Source organism: Anas acuta, chromosome 3, assembly GCF_963932015.1.
Source record: "Anas acuta chromosome 3, bAnaAcu1.1, whole genome shotgun sequence".
NCBI lineage: Eukaryota > Metazoa > Chordata > Aves > Anseriformes > Anatidae > Anas > Anas acuta.
In genome coordinates, this window is record NC_088981.1 from 115,573,539 (window position 1) to 115,600,985 (window position 27,447).

Genomic DNA, 27,447 nt, shown 5'->3' on the forward strand with positions numbered 1-27,447 from the left:
ATGACTCAGGTGCCTGCTGACTACCAGTCCACCACCAGCTCCTACAACTATGATCAGCCCCTTCCCTCCGTGGCTCGGGCAAGCACTGTCACCCAGGTACCCCCGGCCAAAAAAATAACCTTCTTCAAGAGTGGGGATCCTCAGTTTGGGGGAGTGAAGATGGCCATCAACCAGCGAAGTTTCAAGAGCTTCAACGCACTCATGGATGACCTCTCTCACCGGGTCCCACTGCCGTTTGGGGTACGGACCATCACCACCCCACGAGGAATACATTGCATTAGTGAGCTGGACCAGCTGGAGGATGGAGGATGCTACCTGTGCTCTGACAAGAAATACGTCAAGCCTATTAGCATAACTTCTGCTGGACACAGGCCAGGCCCTCCTCGAAGTAGTCGTCCACCCAGTAGCTTGAGAAGAGCAGCTCAGGAGGGCAGGTTTGAAGATTATTCCACGCCTTTCACTCAGCACGGCCCCAGAATACCCAAGAAAATCACTCTTGTTAAGAACGGAGAAACCAGTTTTCGTCGCTCAATTATCTTGAACCGCAGAAATGCTAGGAGTTTCAAAACGCTCCTCGATGAGATTTCAGAGATCTTGCAGTTCCCAGTGAAGAAGCTCTACACTGCTGATGGGAAGAAGGCAAGTGTCTCTGGTTCCTGGTGCTGCTCAGTTAATCTAACAGGTGTTATCACATCATCCTCTGCGATGCAAATCCTGTAGCTCTAAGGGCCAAAAATTTACCCACACAGTCTTGACCCTTTGGACTTGTGTAATTAGTTTCACATTAGTTAATTCTTCATGAGTTACGTGTAGGGATGATGTAGAACAACCCTGTCAGCCATTCAAGAACTTCATATATTAGATACTTATTTGGGTTAATGGGAGACAACTTCTGACAGATGTAGAGGAGCTTAATGCTTTGCAGCTGGGTATAAAACCCTAAATAAACCTCTAGTAATTGAGTTTCCCACTTTTTTTCCAGGAAGCATGCCCCAACACCCACTTAAGTTTTCTGTACGTAACAACAAGAAATTCAGCAGAATAAGACAGCTCATAGGTTATGCCTCTTGGTTGCGGAGTTCCTAATGAACGGGATCCTGTTATGATGTGGGTTCCTCAGCATTATGAAAATGTAATTAATAAATGCATATATGATTAGTGTATGAGTGGGATCAGGAGACACATTTTTTTTGATGATTTGGTGAATGTGCTAGTTGGGGTGGACTCATACTAAATACAGGGCAAGTACATCTCCTTTGTTCTGTTCCCAGAGGTATTTTGTGACAAACCTGAGATTCTCCTAAATTCTTCTTCATCTCTTTGTAATGTAGAGTAACCTGTGCTTCTTCTGAAGAGGTGTCATGTTAGCTTGATTCACTTTTCAGCCAAGTGGAGCAGTCACCCCACTCCTTGCCACATTTTCCACCTTTACAGTACAGTGTGCCACCTCCACAGTGGTAATGTTAAATCCTCCTGTGGTGTCACTTTCTGAACCCTACTGAAACGAACTTTCTGAATCCACTAAAATGATTTGGGTTAAAACGTCACATTATTCAGGAAGGGAAAAATTGGAGGAACATTTTTAATATACATCATATTGATTTGGCATAGGGACAGGACATTAAGCTGGCAACATGTCATATCCCAATACTTTCTGCTACGCCTACTACTTTCGGAAAAGCTCTCTGTTCTCACCTGGAGGACCCAAGGAATCAGCTAGGTTCTTGTTTTCTAGCTTTCATCAATTTATTTGCAAAGTGAAGTCCTAGAAATTCTGCTACATTCCACAGCTACAACTATAGTGCTATATATATAGTAATATATATATTACTAAAAAAAAAAAAAAAAATGTGTCAGAGCAGCATCTCATCCATCTATTCTCCATTCTGCTAAATTCTTAACAACCTCCCTGGTTCAGAATTGGCCCAGAATAACAGTCTCCCAGATAATTCCCAAGAATGGTTTAAGAGTTAGGGCCTGGGATCATTAATTGTAGGAAGTTTGGATGTGGCCAGCCTGTGTTAAAGCTTCCAGGCTGCTTCAGTTGGTCTCTGTGCTGAAGAACAGGGTCTGGCACTGCTTGCTTTACTACTATAAGTGAGAATTAAGGAAAAAAAGAAAAAAAAAAAAAAAGAAGAAGAAGAAAAAAGCAACAAAATCATCCTGCTACCAAGATTTGTTATAATCGAGGGATAAGCATTCTATTTTGTCAGTGATTTCTCCAGTTTTCAAGATTTGGGCTTCTGTTCAGTCTGTGTGAAGATAATTACCTTGCTTAGTGGTAGTAACTTTCTCTTCTTGGATTTTTAAGAATTTTCAACCATTTTTCTAAAGAAAAATTTTGCCTCCTACTTCCTAGTGCAGTTTTAATATTCTCCTTGTGATACTCAAGTGAATTTGCAAAAGTTTTCTCTCTAGTCATTATAAATTCTCTTTCTCCTGTTCATTTTAAACAATAATATTTTAGCTAGGCTATATAATAAATTCCCTCTCTGTAAACACACTATCTTCACTGTTGTTCTACCTCCATCTTCACTGGAACCTAAAGGCATTGTACATGCTAAAATCTTTGCTGACAGTTTAGGTGACAATCTGTGTTGTTCTCTTCAGGAGACAATGGGTCAACAACTTTGTCACTTGTTTTGAATTCTTCTCATCCCCACTGCCATCTGGACCTTTGTTCATGGAAATGTCCCAAGCCGCATGTGAATGTCAATTGGAAAGACACCGATGCTCTTTGTAGCAGCTAGATTATTTTCTCTGGTGTACCAAAGAGTTTAAGATTATCCTTTATATAGTGATAAGGTTCTTTTCAAGAATAAATCCCAGGGTTCCCCTAGAGACCTACCTGCACCAAATCCCCCCCGGTCAGCCCCTTCTCTTCTCCCCCAAGTTTTTCATCTTGAGAAATGTACGTGGGGTTCAAGCACCACCACATAATCTAGCCACATTCCCATGAGATTTATTTTGCAGATATGAAAATTTTCATAACCCTCTTGTTGATACTCAGGAATTTCATTTTCAGTACCTTATTAATTTCATTTGCACCGCTTTCATTCCTGTGCAGAATATCTCCACGATAGGTGACTATCAATGTTGTCAGCTGATTCATAGCTAGGAAATGTGACTTCTAGTATCTTTACTGGGAAAACATACTACTTTTAAAGATACCATACTTTTAAAGTGTTGATGTCATTATTATTATTATTATTATTATTATTATTATTATTATTATTATTATTTATTTTTTGACCATTCTTAATCACTTCTTGATTTTACCTGTTCTTTACTGTTTATTCAGTGGTCATTCCTGTTAGGACTTCTCAGAGCTTGTACCCTAGTCTTGGGTGCAAAACATTTCAAGATACAAAAAAGTCGCTAAACAGAAAAGCTATTTCTGCTATTTCTGCTTTTCTGTTTAAGTTTTCTTGCCATGCCTCATCTTCAAGACCTCTGTTCCCTATGCTTGTGTCCCAGAGTTTTCATTAGATACTAATGGCTTCTTTGAGAAGTGAAAATGGTGAATTTATCGCACTTTGGGGATTTCCTGAAATGATCTCCCTTCACTGGTGCTTAAGATTAATTCTGACTATAAATGTTACCTTTATTGTTACCTTTATGCTTCTGTTTTTATTTTCAGTTAGTGTCAATGAAATCATTCCTCTATTGTTCCATGACTATTCAAAGATGTCTAGATGTTTCGTATTTCTTGGGTAGTTCCTTATTTCTGCTACTATTTTCCTTATTTCTGCTACTATTTGCCCTTCAAATTATTATTATTGCTATTATTTTTAATACGTATGCATGTATTTATGTGTTTTTCCTATGTAAATTGTTGCAAGTCTTATTGCAAAGACCACTATTTCCTGGAGAGGAGACAGGGGAGAAGAGTAACATTCAGCTTTCATTCCCATGATATGACAGATGAGCTGAATAACAGAGAGATTTATTCCCTAGCAATGTATCTGGACTACTTAATTCTGGCTTAGAATAATGTAATTCACAGCGTTTAATAGGAGATTCACAGTGTAATTTTTGCTGCCACTTTTTCCTTAATGTCTTGAAAACGGAACATAAAAAAAGGAAAATCTTCTCGCCTGCAGATAAATCAATCCCTTCTTCCATCAATGAAGGTGCTGTTCATAAACCTGCAAGTGTTGCCCTTTCAATCTGCTTTTGTTTTCTTCTACTACTATAACTCCAGATCTAAACTTCAATCTTAAAATAAGTTAAATCAACTCGGAAAGAAAATGTATGATTAACATATATTATCCCAGTGCTGCTGTTTTAATTTCTTTACCATCTTGTTGAGTAAACCCAGAACACTTCAAAATTACATATTTTGGTTTCCCATTATACATTTATGTGGGTATAAACTGAGAAACACAAGGAAGAATCTTGTTGTTATGCGTTCCTTTCATGTAGTATTGATTTGAAAAAGCAGAGAAGAAAGCATTTTCTTCCTTTTGTAGCCCACCTAGTCCACAAATGTTTACAGTAAAACTTTAAGTTGAATTCTGTCATAACTCACAGTAAAATATACCTTTCAGACAGCAAATCTTTTTTTACATGAAGCCAATGAGCTGAATATTTTTTTTTTTTTTTCCATTGAACGAAGTCAGAAGAAGGATTGGCTATGCAGAATCCTAATACACAGTATGGCTAAAGGTGTTGTAGCTTCAAGATCCATTGGAGGCCAGCAAAGATCTTACTTTTATGATCACATTTATTTTGCTGTTATTTTTTCCTATATTGCTTCAATTTGTTTGCTTATTTACCTCTCACATTTTCAAAATAGCACTTTATGGTCTTTATGGGAAAGGTCAGAACCTTTGCTTGTTGTTTCTTCTATGGCCTTGATTAAGGGGCCTGGATTGCTCTTACGTCTGAGAGTCTTTCATTGCTATGGATTCAGAATTAGCCTTTATAGTTATACGAAACTCAGGTCAGTAGAAATATTAATTGAAAGATGCTTATTCCAACCTTGGCATAATTCCAGAGTGGTTCTATTAGAATTTGCACATTTAAATTTTTACTCTATAAAATTATAAATAATAAATATTATAAAAATATAATTTTTTATAAAAAATTATAAAATTATAAAATCTAGTAAATTTTTACTCCAGAAACTTTGACTGAGGTGAAACCAATGTTTTGTACAGCAACAGTAGACTGGATTTTGTGCCAGTATAAGGGGAAATACTCCTAAGCATCAATTGCTTTTAGTTTGGAAAAAAAAAAAAAAAAAAAAAAGGAAGTTAAATTTTCAGCAAGTTTAAGTCCTTCCAGGTCAAGGTTCTAGTTGTTGGTTTCCAGGTGACTAACTCGATGAGCATTGCTCTTAGTACCCAAATAGAGAAATCTGTTGATTAGGTTAACATTGATTTGCCATTAACTTGACAGTGAATCATCTGTGTGCAAGTAAGTTTGTGTAGTAAAAAATAGATAGACTTGGATCTTTCATCTAAATCTGATCAGCTTATTAGGAGGTAATTGCCTCATTTTGTTAACTATAGAGGAAGATGAGAAGACTGTCTCAGACTAGTTGCATAAAATCAGGAGAAATTAACCCAGACCCAATTATTCATAAACTTGTTTTAAAGTACTTTATATGTTTAAATATTAGTAAACACAAGACATGCAACTCTACATCTAAAGATCTCTTTGATGATACTGTTGAAAATTGCAGCTTGCTTCATTTTTACTAGGGATATCTAGTGTAATTCTGCCCTAAAAAGAACCAGATGTTCTACTAAGAACAGATATCTCAATAACAAGAGCTAGAGTAAAACCTCTAGGTTATCTTCTCCATCACAAAAAGTTCATCTCTGTTCTAGGAAGTTATTATCCAATCTGGTGGATGTCCATTCTCTGTGGGTCGAACCCCAGAAGAGTGCACCTATGTGTAGATCTCTACCACCTACCTCTGGCCTGGGAAGAATGCCTCCTGGGGCAAAGAAATGGAGATCATAGAAAGGCCAGAAATCCTCACAGACATTTAAAATACAAGAAATTATGTGTAGTATTACATGACAGCAACTGCGCACTAGTAGAGGATTTCACTTACAAATGGCAGTCCTCCAGGATCCACCAGCTGCATGGTCATTAGGAATTCTCTAAGTCATGGGAAGCCAGCAACATGAAGGTGTTTCTAGTCCAAGATCTCATGATTTCTGCACTTACTTGAACCATTAGCCCATCCTTTTACTGGTTGTCTACTTAAAACAAAACCAAAAGAAATTCTTCCTTAAAATCCAGTACTCTTTCTTGTATGTCATTTGAAACCACATTGTGTTATGGCAAATAGTCTACATAGTTTATGGCTACTGGTGGCAATTACCATGAGCTTCTCAAATGGGATTTATCAACCATCGGAAGAGTTTTCCAAGGGATGTGGCTAGATTTGTGTTTGTTGGAGTCTGGCCAAGACTTAGATGCTGTTTTGTTATTTTTTTTCTTAGGCGCACTCAAGGCTGACCGTAAGTTATTACATTTGATGAGTCTTTTATGCATAGAAGCAGAGCAGATAACCAGAAAGACCCTCTTTCTCTAAAAGAGAAAATATTGCAGAATGAACTTCAAATGCAATAATTCCTAGAGGGATCAGAGAACTACTGTGTGAGTTAATAAAGGGAACAATCATGACTGAAGGAATGAAGAAATGCTTCCCCAGGCACCACTACTTGGAGAATGTAAAGGGTTAGCTATTAGAAACTCCTTGGGGTAGGGACCCTCATTTTGCTTCTGTTTTCGTGTAGATTTTGGGATGAGAGACAAAAGGAGCTGTGTCAAATCCAACCACTCTGGATCAAATCAAGCCATCTTTGGGAGTGGCCAGTTGGAGAAAGATAGAGTTGGAGAAAGGATAGAAGGGCACATATGAAGTGATTCTTTCCCCATCATATAATCCCAGCCTCCAGGAGTCTATAGATCCAGATCTTCATAAACTAGAGGTAACACTATGGGCTACAGCTATTCCAGTAGATAGAATAGTCTCAGGGCACCTACTCTGGCCTTGAGACCAAACAGCACTATGTGACCATACCCATACTATGTATCTTCCAAAACATTCCCTTGTGCTAACTCCCAGATCTGCCCAGGAATTGCTTGAGAGAGTGCCAGTTCATCCAGGCTTTAAAGGCACCAAAGACCATTCTAGGAATTTGACAGTACAGGCAACTGTATTCCAGTGCTCTTCATCCAGAATTACTTCATTTAGTGGTAAAGATAGAACCTTTATTTTTAGTTGTTACTAGTAAAGGTATTGGCCTAACTATTATTACTAAATCATTCTTGATAATGACTGCATCTACGGTGACCTTAGGGTGCAAGGCCAGGAAACAGGCTTGTCTGACATATTTCCTGACTCAGATTTACACATCCATATAGCCATTTCTAGGATATCTGTAGACTGCCCGCAGGCATCCTCAAGGCCACTCACGTTTGGGCTGTCTACCAAGCTCATCTGTCTTAATGACAGGTGTCATCAAGACCCTGATGGAAAAGGGAAATAGGATACATGAAGGTAAATGATCTGGTTTAAAATGTGGTGCACATATAAACAATGATAGAAGAAAGGTGATAATTTCCTTTCTTGGGATAGTTAATTTTCTCATTGCGTGTTGTCATATGCATCGTGATACTTGGTTTCATGCTGTCTTCAGGTATGAATAATTGCAACAAATTTCAGACCCTCATCTGGTACGAACCGTTGTTATCAAGTGAGCTGTACCAATTTCCACCCACCATGTGTGTGACTCATAGTCTAAAAACAAACCACAGGTTTCAGGTTCAATATTCTCTGATTCCATGCCAAAACCACAATGACTCCAATGAGATTTACACAAGCGATCTGTAAACCTCATCAAAACTTTCCATGAACCTGATCCATAAGAAGACTCATATCCAGGTGTGTTTTATGAACCTTTGAGAGATGCCCTGAAATCATTTGGCCCCTTGCCTTACAAGATGTAGTTAAATGGACTCTGTGTGCTAGCCACTTTCTTATCTAACATATACCGAATCTAATACTTTCTTATCTAACATACACCAAATGCAAATGACTCCCTTAGCCTCAGGAGATTTTGTTCTTTCAATAATAATGTAGCAAAGTGTAATTACTTTCTAATTCTTTTGAATTTAATCCAGGGTGAAGACATTTCCAATAATATTATTGAGTATATGCAATAATATTTGTTAACATGATGCTTCTATTTATTCACTTACCTAGGGTACCAAGAATAGCAGAATTCCACCCTCTCCTGGAATAACTGTGAATTTTCTTTTAGTAATTTAAGTAGAAAACACTGTTTCTGGAAATACTTTTTTTTTTTTTTTTTGAAGTAAAAGCAACATTCTTTTATAGAGCTACCTAGTTTTCCAAATGCCAATTTTTGAGCTTTTACCAGTAATGGAAAAAGAAAAGATACTATCTTTTGCATTTTCATTACTTTGCTTCTTCATTTGGGCAACTTTATTCTGAGACAAATCTACCTAATACCAGGGAGCTACTTCTACTGTGTTACCAGCTTTACTATTTGTACAACAAACTTAGAAAACTGGGGAGTGAGACCCTGTTATCAATAAAGAAATCTCCTGTCCAATTAAAGCAGAGTTTCCAGCCAGATGTTTTTCTCTTTATGCTTTGTTCTTCTCAAGACATACTATTATTGACCATCGTAGGCTGTATCTTTGGCACCCAGTGAAGTGCAAATACTTCATGTAAGAGAAGCCCAGGATGGCAAGACCATGAACTAAAGCCAGAGGGATCTATGGGCTTGATAGAGAAGCAGAAGGTTTGTGTACACAGTCCCAGCGTGTCTATGTACTGCTAGTTGTAATGCATCTATGTTGTGCTCCTCTTCTTCTCCCCACAGCTTCCAGCCGGAGTAACTTTTCACCAACTGTATAGGTATTCCCCATATAAAAAGAGCAAGCTCTGAGAACTTCTCTTCACAGGGAAAAGCTTAATCTCATGAACCATATCCTTCCCACTGACTCAGCTACCACAAGGTTAATCACTAGAACCAAATGCTTAGCATTTTTCAAGACCAGTCAATTTTTAGGCTAATCCTGCCCTCAGAGAGGATGAGGCCAGGCACTTGGGGTGGGGTTGATATTAGTCTGACTCATGAGTTCCAAACGTTGATGTTGGATGGACCAGATATAATAAATCCAGTGACAAAGAAGCAGGTGGCAAACTCACTCCAGGAAGGAATCACAGCAATGTCCGAAGGTGGAAAATATCTGCAAGAGAAACTTTCTAAGAAATACTTTCTTCTCTTTTACATTGAAATTTGCACCCTCAACGGCAATTTTGTGTCTGTTTCTATAAACGATTCACAATCAGAAAATTCTCATTTTGAGCTGATGGGGTGACTTGGTAGGGAAAAGGCCATCAAAAGCTTTCATGTGAACATGGTTGGTGTGGAGACCTCCCTGCCTCAATCCAGCACGTGGTGGAAATCCTCAGAAAGACACCCACAGTCTTCATCAGAAACATTCTCATCTTCCACTGGGGAAGTAATCCTGGCACTACGATCCTAGCAGCCTGTCCTCTGAAATGCACCCAGCTGTAAATCAGTTTTTTTCTCACTGTAATCCTCTTCACTTGTTTCTTTAAAGCTTTTCTACTTTTTTTTTTTTAAATGCCTTTTTTTCATCCTTTACTCTTCCTTCCTCTTTTTCTTTGCAGTGTTTCTCTTCTGCTGCTACCCAAACAGTTTCCATTAGCCACTGAACTCCTGATTGCAGTATTTCCCCTGGCCTGCTGAAGGATGTGTTTGTCCAAACTATGACCAGGGCCAAACTCAAAACATTTTCTTTATGCCTGCGCAAAGTGCCACATGCAGGAAAAAGGCATCTTTAAGTCCTCAAGGAAAAGCTGCCAGCAGTATATTAGGTAAACATGATCTTTGCCTGTGGTTGACAGAGAAAGCAGTGAAGTGCATTATTACTTTATCTTTCACATATTTTGCTTGGCTGTTTGAACACTTCATGGACTGATTTCCAGATCGCAGCTCCCAGAGCTATCACTTTTCATGAAGTTTTACACAGTGGTCAAAACAGAAATCTGGACATCTCATAGGAAAATGTTTCTTCAGCTCATCTCTGAACAGTTGTAGTAGACTGATGTTTTGAGAAGTGTTGGTATGACCAATCATCTAATATTGCTGCATTTCAGCATCTGAAATAACAGACAGGTTCCTATTCCCATGATATAATTATCAAATAGGTGTAGCAGCATTTAATATGCTTAGCAAATTATCTGCTATTTCTGAGACACTGGCATCTGTCCTGCTTTCTGCATATAGATTTTATGACCCTAGGTTTGATACAGCCTGTAGGAAATCATATGAATTTTGGTGTGCCATGGGAGAAAAATGGATGCTCTGTAGTTTCTTCTGGACTAGTCATGTAGGTGCTACAGTTTGTAAGGTATTAGATCCATTTCTATACTCCAGTTCCCCATTTTAAGTTCAATATTAGCTCTTGCTCTGCCTTTCTTCTCATGTGATGGGAGAGCCTTCTGGCTGCTCATCAAGTCCACACCCATGCCATGTCCACAAGGCCCACCAACCTTTCCACAGGTGGCAAATGGGGCGTTCCATTGCAGCAGGGTGTGTAAGGGGTTGCCCGTGCTGATGTTAGAGAAAGCAAGGTCAATTAATGCTCTTTCTTGTACCTTCCACCTTCTTTTCTTCTGCTAATTTGCTAATATGTATTTGGGCATGGAGTGGCAACACCCCATTACTCACATTCTGACCAACAGATTAGCATAGCTTTAAAAAACCACTCCCCAGAAGAACCACTCTCTTAATTCCTTCAGTGCAAAATTGGCAAATGAGTTCTTCAAATTAACAAAATACATGATTTATTACTGCTAAACTGAGATACCCCAGTTCAGAGCCTGTACCCCCTATATTAAATAGAGTGCAACTACAAAACGATAATGCTATTTGCACCCCAAAGGGTTTGTAAATCTGAATGAAACCCAAAAAGCAACAGATGAAAGAGATCAAGGAAATGAGGGAATGAGTCAGCACGATAGGCAATGAACTCAGCCCGTTAGCCTTTTCTTGGACACGTCTGTTACAAGCTTTTCTTGTTTCTCCCTCACATCTCTGCACTCCCTTGAAAGGTGGATCAGCTTATGGACTTGTGATCTCAACCATGCCTTGCATTATTTCCCTGTTCTGTCTTTCTCTCCCTGATTCTTTCAAATGTCTTTGGTTGGCTGGCAGCCAGCAGAGGAAAAGCAAAGGGTACCTCCTGTATTTTACCTTCATCAGGAACTGGTGTTTTTATTCAGCTTCTGAGATGAGTACAGCTTCCACAGGGCCTTTCCTCCCTGGGAAGAGCCAGGGCACACCATGTTCTCTAAAATAAGCAAAAGATTATTTATCTTAGAGATGTTATGCCGGTCTTTCTTCTGTTTTACATATTGATGGTTGTTATATTATTAATTGTGTTGCAGTAGCACCTAGAGGTCCTTGCTGAGATCACAGCCCCTTTGTGCTCAGTAATGTACAGTAACATCTATGGAGACAGTCCATTCTCCAACTGACCAAACCCAGGCTGAGCAAAAAGATGTAGTTCAGAAGAGATGAGGTCTTTTTGTTTCTTCTTCACACAGGGTCACCTTCCCAATGGGGCTCAGAGTAATTAAATTCTATTCATTTTTTTAAATTGTTTTATTTTATTTTATTTGTTTATTTATTGGTTTGTTTTTAAATAACACAATAGGTGATACATATATGACATACCCCATAGTGAAAGGAAGTTCTTGTGCTATAGTATAATGAAGCACACAAGAAAACAAAAGTTTTATTGCTTTGTAAAATCATAGTTACATTGTCAGAAGTGCAAAGACTTCATTGAAAACTAAGGACATTGCCAACATTTCCTTGGAAGAGTCTGTGCAGATTTAAAGCACAGCTATTTTTTTATATTTTCACATGACAACACCTGATGTTTAAAGATACCACAGAGTTTTGGGGCCTGAAGTTGACTGATATGAACAAAGATTGTTCAGCAGAGATAAGTATTGGCAACAAATTTTCTGCTTCCTGGTCCAGAACTTCACTCACAGCCTCCGTAATTCTCTTTGATCTTGGTCCATGTAGAGGTCAATATGTTTGTCCCAATTGGTTCCAGTGGTATTTGGATCAGGCCTTACAGTAGAACCAAGAGACATCATTTCATTTTCAGGAGTTATGCAATAAAACTTTAGTGGGAGTCTATTTCAGCCCACTGAGAGTAAACTGCTAGAGACTGTTCCCTGTAAATTTTGTTTAGTGGCTTTTGTGTCTGAATTGCAAGTGCCTCTAACTGTGAGCAAGCCTTCCCACAACCTCATATGATAGGGTAATTACTTTAAGGGAACTCAGAGGAGGGCTTGAATGGAGCCTGAGCAGGGCACTGAGAGATCCAAAGGAACTCTTTCCTAACCCCTCACAGATATCTATCACAAGCCATTAATTTTCTTGTATTTCATTCCTGACTGTTCATTTGTTATAGACTAGAATATTCTTGTAGTTACCATGTTTTTGGATTGAGCTTGTACATGAAGACAATTTTCTACCCATCTCCATATAAATGTGTTAGATGTGTCCTGCTTGGGTTTCAGGTGGTAGTCTCGTGGAGCACAGGTCTGATATTTATCTTATACACATCTTAGAAAGCCTGCAACATCTCAAATTGCTCTAGGCATCTACATTTAGACAAGTGCACCGAGATTTTTGCCTTTTTCTCTAGTCAGTAAGAGACAGACATGTCTAATGGGGGATGCATCACCTGTATCAGGTGGCTTTCCTGGGGTGAAACAACCAGTCCCCTAGAAATACTGACTGCTCTCCACCAAATATGCAAGAAACCTAAATTGTAAAACATGACCTTTACAAGCAAGTATAATGAATTAATGGAAAAACTAGGCAGGGCATTCCCTTCTCCAACACAATTCTTTCAGGTGACCAGATTTTGAGTGTTTGTGGTCAGCTGTTTTAGTTTGTAAGGGCTATGCTGAACCGAGATCCAATACTGTTTATTGTAGTATGGTATCCTGCCACGGGTACTCAAGAATCTTGATTTGACAGCCTGAGGGAAGTGGGAAATCTGTTTACCAGAAGGATTTCCTTACAGGCCCCTGCTCAGAAAAGGAAACGGCGTTTCTGAGCAAGCAAAGAAAATTTTAATGTTGGAAAATCTCTGTGCAGGCCAATCAGTAACCACCATTTTATTTCTCTGGGGCATTTTCTAATATTTTCCCTCTTTCTCCTCTATGTTAAAATAAAACGACAAATACTTGAGGTTTTATTAGGTGACTACTTTAGAACAAAACATATCCCACCCTAATAACATTTATTTTTCCCTGCTGGTTGTGACCACTAAGGCAAATAAGAACCTCTTGCTTTCTTGAGTCCCACCACATTAATCTTCAGTCTGGTGACTTTATGAAAACAACAGCCACCTCTTCAATGATAAATCACAGAATCACAGTATTGCTGAAGTGATGTAGGATCTCTAGAGATCTTCTCCAACCCCTAATTCTAAATCACAGCTAGGACAGGTTACTCATTGCTGTGTCTGGTTGGGTTTTGAATATCTGGAAGATAGCAACTCCCCAGAGCGTCTGAGCAACCTGTTGCAGTGTTTGACCACCTTCACAATTATTATTTTTTTCTTATGCTTAAATGGAATTTCCTGTATAAATAAATAAATTAGCCACTTCAATAAAGGTTGGACAACAGCTTTTAATGTCCTGGGTTTTAACCTGTTGCAATGAAGATAAAGAGCATTTTAAAACCTTTTAATTTTTACTGCAGGGATCGTCTCTGTACTTCACCCCACATCTATAATTTTTAACCTGACATATTTTACTACTGATTTTCCTTACACTGAGATTATACTACACATGATAATATATAGCTGAAGTTAGTAATAACTGTATTCCTAAAATAGAAATTAACAGGAGCAACTCACTGAAATAATAAGACTTTCAACAAAAAGCACAAGGCTGGGAGCCTGGAGACCAGTATTCAATATTCAACTCAGATCATTCTTCCTTTTCAATGGCCATGTTTGAGTTCATCTTATCTCAGATGTCTATATCTGTCCTAGTCATTGCAAGCTGTTCCTATACCAAAGGAGAAAGAGGCATCTCTAGAGGATGATTTTTCTTACACCAAGAGAGATGTCCAATGCACAGTTCAAGAATTACCCTCTCTACATGGACTATACAGCCTTGATTGAGTAGCACCTAGGCACCTAACATTTATATGTCAAAAATGTGAGGAAAAATCTGTTATCTTCCTGTCCTCCATTTTCAACCTTTATAGAAGGATACATCTTCCTTCACAGGCATCCTTCACAGCTTATCTGCAAGACGTGATGGTAATATCTTCCCATGTTAGAAGCTGCTTAAAAAAGCACTGTACAAAGCCAAGGATCCAGAACAGGTCATAGTAGGGTAAGAGAATTCCTGAGAGTTAGCCTAGGATCATGCTCAGGGAGGCACATCTCAGCCTTGGACAGCAGCATCCCATAAGCTGGAATGTGCACTGTCTTCTCTGCAAAACCATTCCTCCCTCTCATCCATCCTGAACAGTGGTTCATCATCAGATTATTCTTCTATAATTGAATTTAATCAGATCTAGTATTTCATTTCTTTCTCTAGGGATCACATGTTTCTGAAATATGAATAGCTACTGTGTCTGCTTTTAGCCACAGAGTTATTGCCAAATCCTGTAATCCTATCCCTCAAACTATTTTACCAATTTTCCCTTTGAAATTCTGCTTTCTCCCCCCAGCATGAAAATCAATGACAAAAAAAGTGCATGGAAAATACAGCCTCAAAGAGTTGCAATAACTCTTAATCCAGTGGTTGTCACATCCAAGCAGAAGAACAGCATCACTTCTCCTTTGGGATAGCAAAAGAAAGCTCCTAGTTTCTGCGTTGTTTCCTGTTGTAAGCAGGGTGATGCAGTCTCCAGCACAGCCAGTGGTTGAAATGGGGCTGCTGTTTCTCTCAGCACATTCAGTAGCAAACAGTAGGCATGAGCCTACAAGATCAGAATCTGATCCCTTATTGTTAGAAATAATTCCTATGAATGCCTTCAAGAGAGTTAAGGTGGAGAAGCAATGAATGGACCTCATCCCAGGAGACACTGAGAGAGATGCAAGTCACTATAAAGGGCCAAGAGGGTTAGCACTAGTAAAAGATGTCCTGCTGACTGCCCTGAAGATGTCTGGCCTCTTAGTCCAGGCAGTGACCTGTTGTTAGGATATGATTCATAACAGCAACGAGGGTAAGGTCTTTTGCTGAGCAAATCGAGAGGAACTCTAATTCAAACCCCACAGCACTCAACTTCCCTGGCAGAATGGATGTTGCATTAAACCAGATCAATGTGAGAAGAATGAGATTTATTTAACTCTTATAAAATATTCATATGTAGTTACAACTATTTAAATCATTTTAACAACAAAGCATTGGAAAGTACGGATTTTCCAAACTTAGGTGGATTTCTGCAATCATTAATTCAAAGAGATTAAGCTTGCAAGATAGTAAGAAGAAGAAGGAGGTCTATTTTACAGGCATAAATGCTGCTAAAGAGCTGATGATGCCAGAAACACTGCATGACAGGCCCTTTATTCAAAATTACACAACACAAGTATATTCCATATGAAAGGACTTGGTTTGTGCAATAAACGTAAGTTCAATAATTCAGCTGGCTCAGCTCCATTGATTGCTGAAGTTGTGTCATTAGCACCATCTATTTTCTGCACATAGACTGTAATGGTGATGAGTGTAACTGAAGCATCTGTATACAGGCACAGTACCAGGTGGGGAAATGACCTGGGCAAAAAGTAGCTTTCACTGAAAACTGTCATTTACAATTACAAGTTATTTCCAGAATCTAGTGAGGCTTTAAAGACTGTTTAACATCAGGATCAAAAGGGATTTCATTTCTAATTATTTTCCTTCTCTCCCTCTTTATTTTTTTCTCTCTTGCTCCCCCTTCCCCCCATTTTTCTCTACTTGTATGAGGACACATTGAAAGATCTAACTAATGGAATAAATAAGAAAACAGAAAAGAAAGGGCAAGTAAAGAAGGAAAATAAATATACAGGCAGCAAGAGCCTACTCAAAATATTGACATTTATTAGATTATAGACTTTCTATAAATGTTTTGAGTTAGCTAGAAAGTGTTCCTTTGGGGCAAGATTGGATTTATTGACAAATGACAAGCAATAGACATAAATTGAGCTTTGTGGGTTATTTTTTTTTTTGTTTGCTTCATGATACTAATAATGTAGATTTGGAAGTTTTGTTGCTTTGCATACAGTGGTGTTTAACATAAGCTTCAGAGCTGGTTTTTACAGCCCCAAATACAATGGGCCTCAGGTTGCAAGTGTTGTTATAGTGCAAACAGTAAATAAAAAATAATGGGAGAGTGATGGGATCACAGTGTATTCCCACAGAAAAAAAAAAAAAAAAAAAAGATGCCATATGCTTTACTGTAAGAAAATTTACTAGATATATTCAACAGGATCTTCAGTGTAATTCTCCACGTCTTGCTTGTTCTTTAATCTTTGCTCATGCATCTGTTCTCTTATTTGCATAACATCCAACTCTATTATCCTAGTATCTCTCAATATAATCTCTCAGTATCTATCGTACTGTCTAACAAATCTCAAGAAACCTCAGAAGCAGTTCACAAACTAAGGGCTTGAGCTCTGAAGGGGGCCTGATTCTGCATTCCTTGGCAACAGAAAAAGTTATGGGATGCTTTTCTTCGTGCTTCAGTGTGCCAGGCATGTGTGACAATTGCATAATTGTCATCAGAGTGCCTCTGGGATTTGTTCTCTTCCATACTCAGTCGCTAGTTAAAGAGCTGATGATTTAGTGATGCGGTCAGGTCAGGGTGCATCTTAAGGGCGAAGGAGTGCTCAGCCCACCACCAGGACTAGCTCACATCTTGGTAGCCCATTACATAGTCAATTCTTATCGAATGTCCCCATACGCTCCAGAGACGTGCTCCTGCTGTAGCAGTCAGAGGAGGAAGAGACATCCTAGCATGGCTATAAGACCCCCGAACAGAACAGTGGCCAAATGTTGGCCACTGAAGCCCTCTCAGACAGCAAGAGAGCCCTCTCAACCCTGGTAAGTAGCCACCAGGTGTTTTATTTGACAGCTCAGATTCAATCTTACTGCACAAATAAAAAGTCCTGCTACTTCACATCCTATTTAAACATTTTGCTTGGTAAAAGTGACTTTCTGCTACATTTAGCCCTGCTCCCTGTGACCAGCTGCAGATGCCAAAAAATACATCATGCATAATCCAGCAACAGGTCATGAGGAGGAGGTGATGAGGCAGTCTGTAAGCCTGTGTCCTTATGGAGGAATGAGTCCTTAACAGGGATGCCCCATGCTGAGGAAGTATCCCATACAGTCCATCACAGAGGCAATGCTCAAGGTACTGTCTGAGATCATAGTTGAGGTAGTACTAGGAAAACTCACATTTCTAAACTTCTGAGCAGTAGAAAGGAGAAAACGATCAATCTGGTATGAAGCATTTGCTAGGTGGTAATTACTGTTCTGTGCAGGACTTAGAAGAATTAGAGTGTATAATTCTCTATAGGAGAACTTGAGAAGCCACCAATTCCACCCCCTTCCTCAATGCCGTATTTATCATGCTTAATTCTTTCCCAGAAGAGGTAAAACTTCCAATAAATGAGATATCCCCCTCCCTTAGTCAATCTCTCCCACTTCTTCCCTATCTTGTGAGATCTAATTAAAACATAACAGAGCTTCTCCTTCAATGGAAGAACAATGCAAGGGAGCCTTCCTTCGACAATCTCTGAGAGACTCCAAAGTTCTCTACTATTTGTAACATCTCCAGAAACAGGTTTATTTGAAGTGGCATCTAAATGTCAGTTGATTCCAGATCTAGAAGGTAAAATGTAGGTCTACTCTGTCACCTCATGGTGATCTTTCTCTTTTCTTTCCAGATCGACAGCATGCAGGCTCTGCTTCACTGCCCCAACGTGCTGGTGTGCGTCGGCCGGGAGCCATTTAAACCTGTGTCGATGGAGAATTTGAGGAAACACTCGGTGGAGAAGCTGCCCGACCTGGCTCCCCGTTCCAACAGCAACAATGTCAACGAAAACAATGAAAGTAAGGAAAACTCTGGGGCACATTACGCAGTCATCCCCAGGCCTGTGTCCCACCACATGGAGATTACAGGCACCTATTGTACTGACCCAATGTGCAGATCTCATGTGCACTGCCTCGTTTGCAAAATGTACTTCCCTCTCTCTGCCTCCCAGGCATTTCCATCCTCCCCTTCTTTTTCTCTGGTTTCCTTCTAGGATTTCCTCCCTACACCCTCCAGTCTTTCTTTTACATGTTCCCCGTGTCTGGCTGACTTCCCTTCCTCTTTCATATCTCTGTGTCTTCTTTTCCTTCCAGAACTCCCTCCTTTCCTGTGTCTGCCTCTGAGACTCCCCAAACCCTTGAGATTTCCCACGAATCTTCTGTCTCCTTGTCTGTCAGTCAGATAACACTAGGACTTCTGCACCAGGACCGGCGGATGCCCTGTATTTGTCAGCAGGAGACTTGGTTTCTCAGATTCTCTTGTACTTTCTTTAAATGACATATAACTTTTCAGGGTGTGAAGGTCATTTCAAACACCAGAGAACTAACAGCTACCTGCAGCATAGCCCTTTGGAAACAAAACATGTTTTTATGGAAAGGTGATGTTCAAGGAGGAGTATGCAATGCGTTACTCAGGATGATATTTCTTATACGCCTTATATGAGTTATATAAGATTTTGCAGATAGTTATCCCAGCCACCCTCAGTAGTTGATGAAGAGAAACTGCCCATCTCTAAAGGGCACTTCGTCTCACCTCTATTAGGGATTTGTTTTAGGATGAAATAAAGTGTGCCCTGAGGTGGCCATTCCTCTCCCCATTGTCAATAGCAGGGGCCTGGAATGCATTCACTTGTTCATTGACTACTAATTGTAGAAACTTAAAGACAGAGACCTCAAACACTTACTCTCTGAGTCATAAAAAATGGAGAGAACAGTGAGAACAAACTGAAGCTCTTTGTCCATCAGGGGACTGAAAAAACATGCCAGTTCAAATGCATGAAGATGGATAGTCAGTAGCTATTTCATGTGTTTTTGATCTTGATCAGTGTACTCCTTGTTACATACTTCCTTCCTAAAATGCCCTCCATTCAGCTCCATATCCACATGCCCACAGAAGGACAGATGCCTTACTTGTATATACAAGTAAGCTCTGAACAAAATAATGGACATATTAGGAACATGATAAATCCATGTCTTGCTAGAAAGCATGATAGCAATGTGCTCTGCCTGATAGCAATGTACTGAAGGGTCTAGCACCTCAGTAAATCTGTGCAGACCATGACATCGGGCCACAGAAATGTGCTTTGGATTAAAATTCTTAAAATTCCCTCACTATCACACTATGACTACAACTTTTTCTAATTACCACCAACTTATACTTCCATATACTTCCGGGTCCAAAGAAGGGCGACGAAGCTGGTGAGGGGCCTGGAGAACAAGTCCTACGAGGAGCGGCTGAAGGAGCTGGGCTTGTTCAGCCTAGAGAAGAGGAGGCTCAGGGGTGACCTTATTGCTCTGTATAAGTACATTAAAGGAGGCTGTAGCGAGGTGGGGGTTGGCCTGTTCTCCCATGTGCCTGGTGACAGGACGAGGGGGAATGGGCTAAAGTTACGCCAGGGGAGTTTTAGGTTAGATGTTAGGAAGAGCTTCTTTACTGAAAGGGTTGTTAGGCACTGGAACGGGCTGCCCAGGGAGGTGGTGGAGTCACCATCCTTGGAAGTCTTCAAAAGACGTTTAGATGTAGAGCTTAGGGATATGGTTTAGTGGGGACTGCTAGTGTTAGGTCAGAGGTTGGACTCGATGATCTTGAGGTCTCTTCCAACCTAGAAATTCTGTGATTCTGTGATTCTGTGATTCTGTGATTTGCCTTTTATGTTTTAATAAGTATTAAAATTATTCATAGTGGCACATCCATGTATGTACTGAGTGTGGCTCTGTTCTACATGGCCATACCTATGTTTCCTGGCATGTGAGTGGAGAAGTGGATGATGCAGAATAAATGTATGACACTTGACTGCTGGTTAAAGAAGAGGGTCACTTCTCCAAGTATGTTCCTCCACTTGAATAAGAATTAGAACATGCACAGTAAAATACGAAAATATTTGCAATGTGATTAATAGGGTAGCTCTGAGACTGCATTGCTCTATTTGATGTTTTTATTTGTTTTTTCTTACTGGCATGTATTGCAACAAAAACATGTTTGTATTCCAATTTAGATTAAAAAATATGAAGTTAAGATTTAGAAGCTTTTGCTACAGACTATTAATTCCAAACTATTCTATTTTATTCTAACTTAACATTTATGGCCATCACCATGTCAAAGACAAACTTTCAAATTATGTAAACTGGCATAGCTTTAATAGACTAATATCGATATTTACTAATTTGAGGATTCAATTTATGTATTTTATGTCATCCTTATATGAATTAACATTTCTTTTCATCTCTCTTTTCTTGACTTATTTCAAACTCCAGTGAACTTTGGACTGAAAGCCAAAAAAAGCATCATCCATCCACGATCAGCATCAAGCAATAGGTCAATGAGATTTTCTTTATCATCAGAAAAGTCATATCCAAATGGTCTCGCTGCCTCACCAGATACTGGCGCGCCTTTCTCTAACAATTGTTCGCATACAAAACCTGGAGAGCTGGTCCATTCCTTGGTCAATGATGACATAGAGAAGCGGGTACATGTAAACAAGGATGGTAGCCTGTCCGTTGAGATGAAAGTCCGCTTCCGCTTGCTAAATGATGAGACTTTGCAATGGTCTACCCAAATCAGAAAGTCAAATTTGATGAACCAGATGCCTTGTGAAGAGTCAGGTGTAGAGGACAGTGGAGTAGACCCTATACAGAAAATGAACCCAGAAGCCAGCTCGGAGGCAGATGACTCATTATACCCCTGTGATGTCGATTCTTACATGTCAAAACTTGAGGAATCTGAATGTGATGAGGCTCATTGTCATAGCTGTGGCAAGAAACACCAGGACTATGACATTTGGAAAAACCCCATGCACACTTCCCAGAGGGAGGAGCCCAGTGTACGGAGCACCTGGCACACACGGTCATCATGCTCCAGCACATCTTCCCGGAGGAGAGTAATCCACAAAAAAAAGGCTTCTGTGGATAGTCTCCACACCACATCCAGTGAAGAATTCTCTGAGCACATTGTGCAAGAGTCCTCATCCTACTCAGAGACTATAGAGAACAGAGTGGCGTATCGATCTATTAGAAAGTGTACTTGTAGAAGTGATTTGTCTACAGGTGCTTCCAATGGAGAAGACCAGCAAGAGTACACCCGGACAAGCACAAGCAATAGTCAGAGGCCTTCATCTGTGGGCTTGGTATCACATTCAAGCTGTGAAAATAACCTGGATACTCAGGAAGCCCCTGAAGACTATGAGGCCAGTAAAACCAACTCACAAAAGGATGATGAAAATTGTTTTGAAGTTTCCTCTGTGAAGTGTTTAAAGCATGATGCAGAGGAGGTTGAAAGCAGCAGAGCTGGGAGTGTCATATCAAAGTCATCTCTGCAGTCCAGACAGAGCAAGAATATATGTGAGGAAACAAGTAGTGTGGGTAGGACCATGTCCTCCTCCAGCCTTCAGAAGGCCAATCAAGAAGATAACGCTATGTGCTCCACTCCTGCCAACAGTGTGCACAGCAGGTCTACTAACTGTAGCACACCAAGAGCAAAGAGTGAACAGGATGGCCACTCAGAAGACAATGCAGTGATCTCCTCCTTCTCCAGTGAGTCCTGCCCTAAGAAAGAAGCTGAGGAGGTTGAACAAGAAGAAAATGAAATCAATGAAGTCAGCTCAGTTTCAGCAAAAACAAAGCGCAGCCAATCAGTTAGAGATGAGAGCAGTGAAGGTGAACAATGCTCTACACAAGGAACCCCCTGTTCCATAGTTAGTGACAGGAACAGCAGGAAAAGTGATAGTGATGAGATCATTCAGTGCAATGCCTCTTGCTCTTCCAGAGGGTCCAGGAAGAGCAAATACAGCCATCTTCATTTGGATGCACGGTCTGAAATGTCTGTGTCTTCATTTGAATCCACTCAGAATAAAAAGAATTCCTTATATGCAGAAGATCTAAGATCATGCAGCAGGGTATCTAATTACTCCAAAAGCTCATGTGAAATCAGGAAAAAATCTATTGCAGACCCCATGTCTCATAATTCAGGGTCTTTTCACTCAAACATTTCATCTACTAGTGAAGCAGAGGCAATTGCTGTTGTTACTGAGGATAAAAGCTCAAAAAGTACCACCAAGGGGTACAGTGAATCCTCAAAAGGCTCAAAGAAGAAAAGCCATGGGGAAGAAAATAGCAAGCCATCATCTCTCTGCTCAAGTATTTCAAGCCCTAATGGAAAAGCTGGAGAGGGTCATTACAAGATGAATTCAGAGGCCCCTTCTTCAAGACACGGAAGTATAAGTGAGAGTGTATGTTCAAAAGGTGACCACTCAGCTGAGACTGGGATTAGGAATGGAAATCCTACAAGTGTCAGTTCAAGAATCTCTTCAAAGTCAGAAGAAAAAGACAAATGCTTGTTGACACAGATATCCCAGGAAAGTGATGACAGATGCTCACAATCAAACATATCTCAGTCTTCAAAATCGAGGCATATTAAAACCAGAAATCTTCATGTGAAGACATCAAATTCCAGCAGAGTTTCACTGTCAGAGACTGTGTCAATATGCAGTATGCATTACCCTGCCCCACCAAAAGGCAAGCCAAACAGCAAAAAAATACGGTCAGCTATCCTGAAGAACTCCTCCATTAGCAGCATAGGCACTGAGTCAGTGCTTACCACAGGAAGACAACAGAAAGAAATTGTAGATTCCTCCAAACCAACTTCTTTTGGATCTAAATCAGTTGCAACTGAGGCAAACGATCAGAAGAATAAAGAGCTTGATGATTCTTGTAATGGAAAAGTGGAGGAAGTGCTAGAAGACACAGGAATGCAGGAGGAATGGAGTGATTTAATGCCATCTATTTTGCCAAACACATCTCCAGAAGAAGTTGTGCAAGAATGGCTAAGTAAAATCCCTGCAGAAACATTGCTTATGAAATATGAAATGGAGGATGGTGCAGAAGAGGAATGCGTAGAAGCAGCCACTGAGGTGTCGTACTGTACAAATGCCGAGGAAATCTCAGAGGATGAAAAAGCTGAAAAAAAGAATGCAGAGGAAGCTGAAAATGAGGCAGCGGATGAAGTGGAGAAAGAGACAGCAGAAGTCACAGCTGTTGATGAAGGGACTGAAGAGTGTGTGAATCAGGAACAAATTGCTGAGACGTTGTCCGAAGCTGCCAAGGCCGACCAAGCAGAATGCAGCCGGTCAGTTACATCCAGCCAAAACAACAACAGAAGAGACCTGCCAGTCTCTGTCCAGACTTCTGTCCAGATCATGAAGGCCTTGCTCAGCTCAAAACATGAAGCAAAATTTGACCGATCAAACAGCTTGCCCGAAGTGTCCCCCACCATGGGGAGAAAGCTGAGTAATTCTGCCAACATCTTGATTACTTGTCTTGCCAGTCTCCAGCTCCTTGATGAAGAGTCAGAAGATCCATCAAATAAATCAAAATGTTTAAATAAGCCAAGATATATGGAGCTGCTAAATATTTTTCAAGCCCTGTGGTTTGGACGCACAGCTGAAAAAAGTGTCCAAGGTCCAAGCTCAGGCCTAGAGGCAAGTGCGCTGGAAAAGACAGCTTGTGGGTTTAAAGCCCCCAAATCTGTAGATGATGACTTCACTCCCATGTCCTCCTCTGGGGTGGATGTTAGCAGTGGTTCTGGTGGCTCAGGAGAAGAGAGTACAGCTGGTGCCAGGGACTGCAATTTATTGGCACAGAAAACCGTTGAATTAAAATCAGATGGGCAAGTGGAAAATGTAGAGACTGCCACTGAACAGATGGAGGCCGAGGAGCAGAGTAAACAGGAAGAGCATTCATCCCGACCTTCAACAGCCTGCTCAAAATCAAAAGGTGAGAAAAAAGCACGATCTACTAGAGAGGACTCTGTAACTCAGAAGGCAGAAGAGAATAAGGAGGATCAGTGCAGTAACTGTGAAAACGGTCAGGAGGAAAGGGGAGAAAATGAAAACGAGGAAAATATCAAATTACTTGAAAATGGAGAACAAGAAGTTCTTGTTGAAGAAGTTGAAGCTGTAAACAAAGCACTCCCAAAAGAAAATATTGAAGAGGCAGCTGATCAGCTAGCCACTAACATTGGTGCAAATGTCAGTGATGCTGACTGTGGGACAAACCTGAAAGATGATTTGGATGATCATCTTGGAAAAGAGTCTGTAAAGGATCCAGAGTCCAAGGTCAATATCGCCACCAGTGTGGGCGCATCCCTTGCCCAGCAGAACTCAGTAGATCCAGACCCAATCTGGGTCCTGAGACTACTGAAAAAAATTGAAAAGGAGTTCATGGCTCACTATGTCAATGCTATGAATGAGTTCAAAGTCAGGTGGAACCTGCAGGACAACCAGCAGATGGATGAAATGATACTGGAGCTGAAGGAGGAAGTGAGCAAACGGATACAAAAAAGCATAGAGAAGGAGCTGAAGAAGATCAAAAGCAGAGCTGGGGCCAAGATGCCAAGACCTCCAGATGAACCACTCAGGCGTGAGTCAACACTTCAAACTGAGCAAAGGAGACGACGATTGCAGACTATGCATAAAAAATCACTCTTCAGCGACAAGAATGGAACCCAGAGTAGGCTAGCTGACACATCAGACTTATCACTTGATGCAGATGACGATACGGTATTTAGTGCAGCTTTTGAGGCCAGTATTAGTGAACAACCAAGTGAGGAGGAATACTGCCCGTGTGACACTTGTGTGAGGAAAAAAATGGCTTCCAAGCCCACAAAAACCCCAGTGGTGGCTAGCAATGCCCCAGTCATGAAAGCATTTGATTTACAGCAGATCCTGAGGGGGAAGAAAAATGATCCTGAGGAAGCCCGTGCCTCAGAAGCAGCCCAGGAGAGCAAAGCACTTCCCAGCAGTTATGTGGAGGAAGCAGCAGAAAACACCAATCCAGATGAGGAGAATGATGAGGGTGAACTTCAGTTAGGTGAAACAGAAGTGGAAGGGAATGAAGAAAAGGAGGCAGTATTAAATGAAGAGGATGGCTCAATGTTGAATGAAGATTTAGAAGAGCCAAAATCAGAGAGTCAAAACTGTGAGATGGAGGATGAGGTTAAGGATGAAGAAACCAATGAAGAAGAAAAGGGAGAAACAGAAGAAGTGGGGGAAATGCCAGTGAAAGAGGAGGAAGATGAAGAGGAAGAAAAAGAGGAAGAGAAAGAAAAAGAAGAGGAGGAAGAAAAGAAGAAAGACATAGAAAAAGAGGAGGAGGAAGAAAATGAAGAAGTAATGAGGGCAGAAGAAGAAGAAACAAAAGAGCAGACAGAGGGAGAAACAAAAGAGGAAGAAGAAGATGAGGAAGTAAAAGAGGAAGTAGAGGAACAAACAAAAGAGGAAGTGGAAGAAAAAGAGGAAGACATGAAGGAGGACGAAGAAACAAAAGAGGAGGAGGAAGTGGAGGAGGAAGAAGAAACAAAAGAGGAGGAGGAGGAAGGGAAGGAAGAGGAAGAAACAAAAGAAGAAGAGAAGGAGGAAGAGGAAGAAAAGGAGGAGGAGGAAGAGGAAGGGGAGGAGGGGGAAGTAAGGAAGGAAGAGGAAGAAAAAAAAGAGGAGGAGGAAGAGGAGGAAGGGAAGGAGAATGAAGTAGAAACAAAGGAAGAGGAGAAAGAGGAGGAGGAAGAGGAGGAAGAGGAGAAAGAGGAGGAAGAGGAGGAAGAGGAGAAAGAAGCGAAGGAGGGGGAAGAAACAAAGGAAGAGGAAGAGGAGGAAGTAAAGGATGAGGAGGAAACCAAAGAGGAGGAGGAAGAAGAAGTGAAGGAGGAAGAGGAAGAAAAGAGTGAGGAAGCAGAAGACATGAAGGGGGAGGAAGAAGAAACCAAAAAGGAAGAAGAGATGCAAGAAGAGGAAGAAGTAACAAATGAGGAAGCAAAAGAAGAGGAGGAAGAAGCAAGAGAGGAGCAGGAAGAAGCAGAAGAAGATGAAGAGGAAGCAAATCAGGAGGAGGAGGAAGTGGAAGAAGAAGAAAGCACAAAAGAAGAGGATGAAGAAGCAAAAGAGGAAACAGAGGGAGAAAAAGATAAAGAAGAAACAAAGGAAGAGGAGAAGGAAGCAAATGGGGAAGAGGAAGAAGAAGAAGAAATGCAAAATGAAATGCAGGAATCTGAAGAAGAGTCTAAAGCTGAAGATGAAACTGACAACGAAGCTGAAGAAACACAGGAGCCAGAGGGTGAGGACTTTGGGGCTGATGATGAGGAGGAGACATCTGAATGTAGAGGAGATGCTGATTGCATGACTGATGACAATCCTGAAGGAAATGCTGCAGAAGGAAATGAAGAAGCTGAGCAGGATGAGGCTGAGGTGGTGGAAGATGCAAATTTGAAGTCAGAGGATGAGGCGTGCTCAGCTGAGGGAGAAAACAGTGAAGATGGTGACAAATATGAGGAAAATGATGAAAAACGTGAAGAGAATGGCAACAGCAAGTCTTCTAAGAGAGACAGAGGCAAGAAAACCAGAAAAAAGCTGAAGACTCTGAGCAAAGCAGTCGTCTTTTTCCGTTTTTCTTCTGTGGGAAAGTTCTCACAGCAATCCCAGAAGGGGTCCGAAGATGAAAGTGAAGAGGAATGCAAAGATACGAAATCCATGAGCGAGCACCCCAATGGAGAGGTTCAAAGTGATGAGAGCAGCAAACCTTCAAAGATGTATCCTGATAGCGAGGACGAAGAAGAGGACAAAGCATCTTCATGCACTGATCCTTTGGGAGATGAGAAACAGGCAGATGCTGAAGGTGCAGATCCAAAGGAGGATGAACACACTGATGAGGTTCAGGCTATTAAAAAGAAAGAAGACTCTGATGAGATTGATCAGGATGACCTGGACTTCTAAAACTGCTTATCAAAAACTGCTTTTTCTTTCTTTCTTTTTCCTTTTTTCTTTTTTAAAGTATATTTTCTTTACATATTGCAGTATCTCCAGTAAGTTGAGCCATCATAACTGGCTTTTCTTCTGAGTTAAATGTGTTAAACTTGATCTTGAACCCTGTGAGTAAAGTTGCAATTACCTGCCCTCATTTCTAGAGGGCTAGCAAACTCATTAAGATTTAGTGGTTGCAATAGAAAAGTGGTTTGGAGAAAGGGAAGGGTGTTTTGTTTATGATACCTTCTTATTCTTACTCTTTAAGCCATGCTGTTTGCTGCTTGA

The 27,447-nt window shown here is 40.5% G+C and overlaps 1 protein-coding gene across 1 annotated transcript; it reads left to right on the plus strand.

Moving 5' to 3' along the window:
* Nucleotides 1-27,132, plus strand: RP1L1 (RP1 like 1). Its single transcript, XM_068675129.1, has 3 exons — nucleotides 1-639; nucleotides 18,010-18,175; nucleotides 20,630-27,132. The coding sequence occupies exons 1-3, from the start codon at nucleotides 1-3 to the stop codon at nucleotides 27,130-27,132; spliced, it is 7,308 nt and encodes a 2,435-aa protein (XP_068531230.1).
* The last annotated feature ends 315 nt before the right edge of the window (nucleotides 27,133-27,447 follow it).

What these genes read in the sequence shown, in the direction of transcription:
- RP1L1 (XM_068675129.1), top strand. Translation starts at nt 1, where the DNA reads ATGACTCAGGTGCCTGCTGACTACCAGTCCACCACCAGCTCCTACAAC. An exon ending in ACACTGCTGATGGGAAGAAG is followed by an intron (nt 640 to 18,009) that starts GCAAGTGTCTCT and finishes TTTTCTTTCCAG; the next exon opens with ATCGACAGCATGCAGGCTCT. An exon ending in TGTCAACGAAAACAATGAAA is followed by an intron (nt 18,176 to 20,629) that starts GTAAGGAAAACT and finishes TTCAAACTCCAG; the next exon opens with TGAACTTTGGACTGAAAGCC.